The sequence below is a fragment of the Malus sylvestris genome, chromosome 5, assembly GCF_916048215.2.
Source record: "Malus sylvestris chromosome 5, drMalSylv7.2, whole genome shotgun sequence".
Taxonomy (NCBI): Eukaryota; Viridiplantae; Streptophyta; class Magnoliopsida; order Rosales; family Rosaceae; genus Malus; species Malus sylvestris.
The window spans coordinates 5372141-5382137 of record NC_062264.1 but is presented as its reverse complement, the minus strand read 5'-3'; the positions used below and the strand labels follow the sequence as shown (position 1 = coordinate 5382137).

Here is a 9997-nt window from a genome sequence, read left to right as displayed (position 1 = left end):
AAATAAATTGCTTTAAAGTAAATAGAACTTGTGACATGGGCTTTAAACCAACACCATGCACATAAATATCAAAGCTTTAAAGCAAAGGGTAATAATTCTACCCACTGTAAATAAATTGCTTTAAATAAATAGAGCTTGTGAAAGTGTTTTAAGCCAACACCATTCACATAAATAAATATATATTTTCTTCTTTCTTTTCGGATGGTATAACACCATCCAAAAACCTTTACCTTTATTATTATTATTATTTTCTTATTCATTTTTTCACATGGTGCCGTGCACCATTCAAAAACTTTGCTTTGCTTTTTGTTTTTGTTTTCTTTCACATGATGCAACGCATCTTTCCAAAGCTTTGGCCCCCATTTCTCCATTATTATTTTTCATTCAAATGGTGCATATGCACCAGGCACCAAACCTTTTGTTTCTTTCCTTTTCAAATGGTGTTTTGCATTATTGCCTTTTTCAGATGGTGCCATGCATATTCCATAAACTTCCCCTTTTTTTTTCTTTCTTTATCTGTCTCTACCAGTCTCGAAACCCAGGACCAGCTGGGTTGTTATGGAGGTCACACAAAACCAATTTAATCCAAAAATGGCTACCAGAGACTGGCGTTGTTCTTACATGGCCTAGAGAACATGACATCGCAAAGCAAGAACCTCCCTATAGAGACATAGATGACAGTGGGGTTGACAGAGGCACAAGAGATGGAGGCTTAAGTGGAGTTAGTTTTGTCATCACCATCTCAGACAACCGAGTATTCATGGGAGTTCTCGAGATCCGTAAAAAAATGACGTGATCTGGGTTTCCAAGTCTGATGAGATTCTTCTGGATCTCTGGAAACCAATTGTCAAATACGAGTTTTCTCATCTCGTGACGACTACAGGTCGTTGTAAATTTCAATTCTCACCGGAATTCAGTAGGGCGCTTCTAGTGCGGTGGGAGAGACGAAAAATGGACATACCTTTTATTCTGTGAGATTTTGGCTAGCAGAGGTGAGAGGTAGGTAATGCTTCACAGGATTTATAGCCTTGTGCTTTCCACTGACATGAGAGCTTCTCGTGCTGATAATGTGTTGTAAAATCGACTGTGGGTGCAGTGGAATAAATGAAACAAGACACAAAATTTACGAGGTTCCTCTACAGTCAGTGTGACTGGAGTACGTCCTCGGGGCAGCAGTGGTGCTTTCATTATAATTTGGAATAATAGGAGTACAAAGATAACTCTCTTTAATCTCCCCCTCATTTTCCTCTTCTTCCTCTCTTCCTCTTCTTTCCTCTCTCTTCCTCTTACGTAAGTCGCCCACCTCTTCTTCTCTTCTTCAAATATATAAACAAAAGAAAGCACTATTCACTTTACAAATTTTCCACAAATGAATAGTGAAAATACTGTGCATAAATAGTAACAAACTATTTATGTGGGCCATCCACATATTATCACAACAGTTTTTGTGTCAAATATGTGTTAGGACACAATTTTTTTTTTTACCATAAAAATAGTGTAAAAATGTAATAGGTTCCACCGGTGCCAACCTTATTCAAATATGCATGGTTGGAAGGTCTGAAAGCTATAAGGTAGTGTATACACTTCTTATATTGGTTTTAGTATCACTTTTGAAAACGAAACCAAAATAACACATACTATTTCTGTAATAGAACAAAATAAACACTATTTTTGGTGTTATAGCAAAATAACCACATTATTTCTGAAACTGAACTAATATAACCCACACTATTTCTGAAACTATAGCAAAACAACCACACTATTTATGAAACTAAATCAAAATAACCATACTATTTTTTAAACCGAGCCCAAATAACCACATTATTTCTAGAACTACTACAAAATAACCTCACTATTTTTGAAACTGAACCAAAATAATCCACACTATTTATGAAACTACAGAAAAATGACTCACACTATTTTTCAGAATCAAAATAACTCACACTATTTCTGAAACTATAGCAAAATAACCACACTATTTCTGAAACTGAACCAAAATAACCCACACTATTTTTGAAACTATAACAAAATAACCACATTATTTTTGGAACTACAACAAAATAACCCACACTATTTCTGAAATTGAACCAAAATAACCTACACTATTTCTGAAATTATAACAAAATCACTCACACTATTTCTGAAACTGAACCCAAATAGCCCACATTATTTCTGGAACTACAACAAAATAGCCCACACTATTTTTGAAAATTAAATCAAAATAATCTACACTATTTCTGGAATGAAACAAAATAAACATTATTTTTGGAATTACAGCAAAATAACCTACATTATTTTGAAACTAAACCAAAATAACCAACACTATTTATGAAATTAAACCAAAATAACTCACACTATTTTTGAAACTGCAACAAAATTACACCTATTTTGAAACTGAACCAAAATAATGAGTTTTAAGACTAGGAGATTTTGGGCGCGTTTGTTTGGCAGGATTAAGTTTCACTGGATTGGACTACTTAGCTAGAATTAGTAGTCCTGTGTTTGATGTAAATTGGGATTTTGTTTAATGGGATTAAGCCGGACTCGTGCCGACTAAATCCTTCGCTAGGTGGGCTTAGCGAGAGCCACCAAAAACGAGGGGGTTTGTAGTCTCGTTTCTGTTCATGCTTCACCTCGTGTTTCTGTTCTTCGCTTCACCTCCGTTTCTGTTCTTCGCCTCAGGCTTCACCTCGTGTTGCTTGCTTCGCTTCTCTCCTCCTCCCTTTTCTCTATCTCAAAGGATCCCCAAGTCTACAATATTGGGTTTGACAGAAATGGATCCAAGAAATCCAAGCCATTGCTGTCTCTCACTTCCTTGACTCCACAAACCCCGACTCGTCGCCGGTCAGCTCGCTAGGCATCGCTGCAGGACGGTTCCGCCGCTCCACAGACTTGCGGCTCCGATTGAATCCACAAACTTGGAAAGCTCTCTCCAGTTCGAATCTTGCACCGAACAAAAACCTGAAAAACCAAGCTTGATTCTTCGTTTTGCAGAAAAAAATTTGGCAGTTAATCAGAAAAAATAAAGGATGGAAGGAAAGCGTGGGACAGAGAGAACAAGGAGGATAAAGAGGAAGAAAAAGATGGAGGCTTCCAGGGAGAGAGGGAGAGTATTATTAGAATAAAAAAGATAGAATTAATTAATATAATATTATTATATATGAATTAAAAAATATAATATTGTAGTTTGTTATTATCCTTATTTTTAGTCCGACACTGCACCAAACACTTCACTAAACTAGTACAACTTAGTCTAGTCTAAGCCAATCCAGCTTAGTCCCTGCAGCTAGTCCAGTCCGAGACAGTCCGGTGCAACAAACGCATCCTTTCAGTCTTATGAGCCAAGATTTTCACTACGTTGTGTTTAGATAAGGATTTTGAATAGCACTAACGAGTTTTAAATTATTTCTTTACTCACAACCAAGGAAGAAAATATCGGTAATATCGGAAATATCGGTAGTCCGAAAACACGGAAATATCGATGGAAATATCGGTAAAATATCGATATCGATAAAAATTACATGGAAACCACGGAAATTGTAAGAAAAACTTGGAAATTTTTATTGAAACTTTGTAGGATGTTTATTTAGTCAATTATCTATTAGTTTATCACAAAAAATTGGAAAGAAATGCATTGCATGATGAATTTAACATTATCAAGTTGATTATATAGCGAGCTGACAAACATTGTGAGTGTAGAAAATATGTAGTAATTAATGAAAGAAGTCTAAACACACCATAATCATTTATATATAATGAATTAGTACAATATTTGGAGGTTTTATTTAGGATATTAAAAAAAAAAAGGGAAGTGAATAAAATGATGAAGAATAATGTGCCGAATTTGACACTTTAAATTTCTTACACATAAGCATGCGTCTAGGCGTTGAAGTTCCAAATTATAGTATATCAATTAACGATTGAAAATCAATACATTGAATAAGACTAAACTTTAATTTGGATGCCGATTATGTTTTTTCAAGTTTATATAAAGTAAAAGAATTGAATTTTGGAAGTCAGGAGTGTGTCAATTGTTTTATAATTCGTCCGAATACATATTTCAGGTTACTACTCAACGTAATTTGAAAGTATATCTAGTGCAAGGACTTGTCTTTTTTTGTTGATAAGCAAAGGGTTTGTAGCTTTTTTTGCTAAGCAGTAGAACATATTATGTTTGTTTAATCTTTAGCATTTGATGGTTGTCCACAAATATAGGATAGAAGGCCCCAAATTAGATCTGGCTCTTACCTAGTTGGAGTCACAAGTTCACATGTACCAGCCCTTGAGGCAATACATTTTGGTTTTCCGGCCAAACCACGGCGAGTTGGCCGGCGTGTAAGGTATCAATCACTTCGTCTCGTCGAGTAGTACAACTTTCCTTTTTGTTTCACTCAATTTCGTTGAGTATTGAAAACGTTATACTCATTTGAATCTTACCCAGTTTCCGGCGACCTCAGTGGCTTTCGAGGCAATTTCCGGCCAAACCACAACGAGTTAGACGTCGTGTGAGGTACCATTCTCTTCGTCTATTCGAGGGCTACAACTTTCCTTTTTGTTTCACTCCATTTCGTTGCCTATTGAAAAGGTTATACTCATTTGAATCTTACCCAGTTTCCGGCGACCTCAGTGGCTTTCGAGGCAATTTCCGGCCAAACCACGGCGAGTTGGCCGGCGTTCAAGGTATCAATCTCTTCGTCTCGTCAAGTAGTACAACTTTCATTTTTGTTTCACTCAATTTTGTTGAGTATTGAAAAAGTTATACTCATTTGAATCTTACCCAGTTTCCGGCGACCTCAGTGACTTTCGAGGAATTGTCCGGCCAAACCACAACGATTCAGATGTCGTGTGAGGTACCATTCTCTTCGTCTCTTCGAGGGCTACAACTTTCGTTTTTGTCTTGCTTGATTTGGTTGAGTTTTGACAAAGTTATGGCCGTTTAAAGTGGGTGTGGATTTTCGGCCGAAATTCCTATTTTCTTCCTTGGTCGAGTCCCACATCGCCGAGCGAGGGCAGTGAGCAAGCCAAGAACGCCTATAAAAGGCACATTCACATGGTGAGAAAAGCATGTCTTGGTTGGCCTTTGGAGGCTTTGATCAAGTGTGGTATATGTTGAGGTTTTTCAATATTTTTGAATGTTATATTGTGATATTATAGATAATTTTAAAAATATCGCGATATTATTGATATTATCGATAATATCGCGATAATTTGACGAAAATCATTTGGATAGTTAAAAAAATTTTGGAACTCCAAAAAATCGATAATATCGGCGATATTTCGCCGATATTATTGATTTTTTCTTCCTGCTCACAACTACTTAACTTATTTCCTTGATAATATCATCTCGTTGGCAAATAATTGGCATTCTTGTGATAGGTTGAGCATGCCCTGACTTCACAAGTCAAAGTCATGCATCTCATTGACACGACCCTTTTGAATAATATATTATGGGGTTTATGAATTAGTCTCAATATTGTTCCTTAACTATATATATATATATATATATATATATATATTTTTTTTTTTTTTTTTTTGTCAGGAATAACAATTGCATTGATAAGGAAAATACAAAATGAGACAAAAGGGTGAGGGCACAGACGCCCAAACCCAGATAAAAGATAGAAAATAAAGGTAATTTGACCCAAAAAAAGGAAAAAAAAACAAAGGTGATTTGACCCACATGAAAAAAAAAAATGTGACTGACAGATACATGGGCACAACCAAACAAATATTTAATGGTAGTGTGGCCCGGGCAAACTTCACAAGTCAAGTCATGCATCTCATTGACCTGCCCTCTTGAATAATATATCCTGGGGTTTATGAATGGGGTATGATATCCACACATCTCATTTTACTTCTCACATACTTTTTTAATTTTCAATCATCAGATCTAATGAATTGAAGAAAATCAACTAACATAAATTATCAAAGATGTGTGAGAAGTAAAGTGGGTGAGACCACATAGGTCAAAACCCAGATAAAAGATAGAAAATAAAGGTGATTTGACCCCAAAAAAAAAAGAAAAAAAACAAAGTTGATTTGACCCACATAAAAGCAAAAAATGTGCCAGACAAATACATGGGCACAACCAAACAAATGTTTAATGGGAGTGTGGCCCGAACAAACTTCACGCAGTTCAAAGTCTAATGGAAAAATTCAACTTTTTGATGGAATGAACTGACAGAATGAGACTTTCGTAAGGGTCATTGGCTAGAAAACAGAAAAATTAGCATCTTCTTTATTATTGATGAGGCTTTAGCTTTTATCATTTTTTTTCTAGGAAAGCCTTTAGCTTTTATCTTTATTATATTGTATTTTGTTCTTTTTATTAAATTTCAAGCTTTTTATATTAAATAAAATTATAGAGTAGTTTTTTGTTAAAATAAATTTATCTCAAGCCCTTTTTATTAAAGGGCCTCAAATTTTTAGCTATAGGGAAGGCCCCTTTCTCAAGCTTCATGGTATTTATCCGATGAGAGAAGAAATCAACGGTGGAGACTGAGTAGTATGAAGTATGAACAAACAGATAGTGGGTGCATTGCATGCGTGTATGATGGGTTGGATGTAGTTGCAACCTATGTATGATGTTGGAAGGCTGCTTTTGGTTTGTAACTTTGGGGCAAAGAGAATCATGAGGGCCCGTGGAGTGTGATGCGGTTGGGCTGTTTGGTGGCCCTTTTTGTCATGTTTCAAGAATGAGGATTATCTACGGATTTTCATATCTTAGCCGTTATATTTATATTTAATTTTAAATAAAAAATTTAAAATAATTTTTTACCTCAAGATGTACAATGAACGGTTAGGATGTGAGAATCCCTAGGATTCCCACAATTTGAATCGGATGGTATAACTACTACTTTGAGTTATGTGTGGGTCCTTCAGTATATAACCTAGGGTTAAGGTATTTATAGTTGTCCACTTGTCTAGTGATAACTTATATCACACGGATTTCCTTAAGTATATACCTCTCGGTGAAGCCTAGATTTGTCCAACCCATGAGCTGTTCACCAGCTCTCCTAGAACCCCCACCCACATGGTTCTTTGTGAGCCTTTGTTTTTTTTTTTTTTTTAAAAATCAATTCAACAGCTAGGATTAATCCAACTCTAAATTTTTTTAAAAATCATAAAAATTATATAAAAAATAAAAAATATTAAAATAAACTTACGTAGTTCACACTTTAAAAATCTTACAAAGTTCAACACACATGCAAATTAAACGTTTAAAATAACCTATAAAACTACGGTGATAAAATAATGATATGTGGGTATAAGATAAAGAAAACATTAACAAATTAAAAAACTATGTTGGTTCAGTTGCTTTCTGTTCGTTAGTTGTGGTCGTATGCTTCTATCGCAAGAGACTCAGAATAGTTCAAAGAGAGATACCACTCCAAACGACAAATGAAAAAAGGTAATTAATTGTTTAATTAATTAATAAAAAGATTTGAAAAGTATTTATATATTACTTCAATTTCTTAATATATTTTTTTATTTAAGATATCTAATTTTTGAGTCAATATTTGTAGTTGGTAATGACATGAAGAAGACTGTCGAGTCATTGCAATTTAGATTGGGAACTATTGAAACTGCCACGAACAAGTTTTCAGATGATAACAAATTTGGTGAAGGAGGATTCGGTGCAGTTTTCAAGGTATGGAAATATTTATTTGCATGAGATACAGCTCCACAAAATTATGGAGGCATTCCTACTCGAATATAGTTCCTGATCATCGCTAGTGAAGAATTATTTATGCTAAAATCAATAAAAAATGTGATCTTTTATGCATACAAAACAAATGATCAAAATAGATAAAAGTATATATTATGAATCGTCTATCTATTTATTATAATTGATTGATTAAACAACCTTGATTAGTTTTAATCACATATTATACTACATAATTAATAGTATTTACAACGCTTATTGCTTAGTTCAACATTGCATATTGTAGGGCACACTTGGTAATGGACATGAAATAGCAGTAAAACGGCTGTCGAAAAGCTCCACACAAGGTGTACAAGAATTCCAGAATGAGGTGGTATTGGTAGCCAAACTTCAACACAGAAATCTTGTGAGGCTTCTGGGATTTTGCTTGGAAGGAGAAGAAACCTTACTTGTCTATGAATATGTACCCAACAAAAGTCTTGACCATTTTCTATTTGGTTTGTGAATATCATTTGACCATATATTTTCCTTTGTTAATTCCAAAATATATATATATAGACACATATATACATATATACATGTAATGGGCTGTAAATTCTAATTTGTCCTTGATAAATGTTACCCATGCAGAACCCAAAAAACGAGAATAGCTGGATTGGTCCAGACGTTGCATGATAATAGGAGAAATCGCTCGAGGAATTTTGTATCTTCATGAAGATTTTAGGCTTAGAGTTATACATCGTGATTTAAAAGCTAGCAACATCTTGTTAGATGGCGAAATGAATCCAAAAATATCAGATTTTGGGATGGCCAAAATATTTGGAGTTGATGGTCAAACTCAAGGAAATACCAAACGAGTCGTCGGAACTCTATAAGTTTCAATTTAAATAACCTTCGATCCTATTTAAGTTTCAACATATATACCTTTACATATAAAATAAGAGGATTCTACAGTACCTCATTAAAAAATAAGGAAAACTAATGAAAATGAAAAGTTCAAAAAAACTTTAGTTTTAATGAAAAAAATAAATAAAGGTGTAGTGAATTGTACCAGGGAAAAGTAAAAATGTGGTTTTTCGTTAAAAGTTAACAGTACCGAGAGTATTTCGTTAAAACTCCCTAAAAACATAAAGGTACGTGTGCCCCTTAATATAATAATATTTTAAATCATCTTAGACCATTGATTAAGTTCAAAGAATGATCTTAGTGTTAGATACAGTTTGTTTTAATAAAAATTTGAGGGTTATCTTAGACTATTGATTAAGTTCAAGGAATTATCTTAATCATAAACGTTAAGGATTATCTTAGACCATAGATTTAAGTTTAATGAATTACCTTGTACCAGTGATTAATTTTATTTTTGTATAAATGTGTAAATTACCAAGGGTTAGATTACCAAGGTTGTCACTTACTGTGTGGATATTAGATTACACTATCAAGGTAGTATATTACAATTGTGTTGAACGTTATTGAATTACAATATTAACGCTAACATTAAAGAGTACTAGTATCTTATTGTTTTAATAAAGTACCATAGACTAACTCTAAAATATATTTGTTTTTTCTAACTAAAAAGTCTCAACACATTACTTTTGTACGTGCAAGTGGTTACATAGCTCCAGAATATGCAATAGAAGGAATATATTCAGTAAAATCAGATATCTTTAGCTTTGGTATACTCCTGCTTGAGATCACCACAGGGAGAAAGAACTTTTTAGGCTTTAACTGCCGTTTTCCTACACTTCTAGCACACGTAAGTATTTAATAACTTGGTATAAGAATTATTTATATATACATCATTATTCCCAAATTATTATTTGGCTAAGCTATCAAATATTAGAATAGTATACTATTTTATAATTGCATCCTTAAAAATTATTGTTTTACAGGCTTGGCAATCATGGAATGAAGGAAAAGGGTTGGATTTGATAGATCCAATACTGTCGAAAGATTCATGCAGGCCAGATCAAGTTTTGAGATACATCCACATTGGACTATTGTGTGTTCAAGAGGATGAAAACAGTAGGCCGACCATGTCATCAGTTGTTTTAATGTTGAAAACTGAAACTATTAGTCTTCCCAAACCTGAGCGACCGGCATTTTTTACAGGAAGATCTACAAATATGCAGGATCAAATAGCTGCTAATAGTTGCACCATCAATGGTTTAACAATTTCTGATGATCTTCCCCGTTAAGATTAAATTATAAATTATATGCTTGTATATACAGCCTATGTCTCGCATTCAACCCCTATATACATACTTCTTGTTCCAAGTGACATTTTTTGTGAGACTGAGAATGAATTACGAAGTTAAACAATTAAACTATTGA

General features: G+C 34.1%; 1 protein-coding gene and 1 long non-coding RNA gene across 2 annotated transcripts; both read left to right on the top strand.

The window, feature by feature from the left end:
- The first annotated feature begins 4466 nt into the window (after nt 1–4466).
- On the top strand, nt 4467–5208 carry LOC126621002 (uncharacterized). Its single transcript, XR_007622762.1, has 3 exons — nt 4467–4510; nt 4612–4680; nt 4782–5208. It is a non-coding gene; the product is annotated as an uncharacterized LOC126621002 (long non-coding RNA).
- Nucleotides 5209–9034: 3826 nt separating this feature from the next.
- Nucleotides 9035–9892, top strand: LOC126622498 (cysteine-rich receptor-like protein kinase 7). The gene is made up of 3 exons (XM_050291301.1): nt 9035–9106; nt 9243–9419; nt 9556–9892. The coding sequence occupies exons 1-3, from the start codon at nt 9035–9037 to the stop codon at nt 9859–9861; spliced, it is 555 nt and encodes a 184-aa protein (XP_050147258.1). The 3' UTR covers nt 9862–9892.
- Nucleotides 9893–9997: the final 105 nt, after the last annotated feature.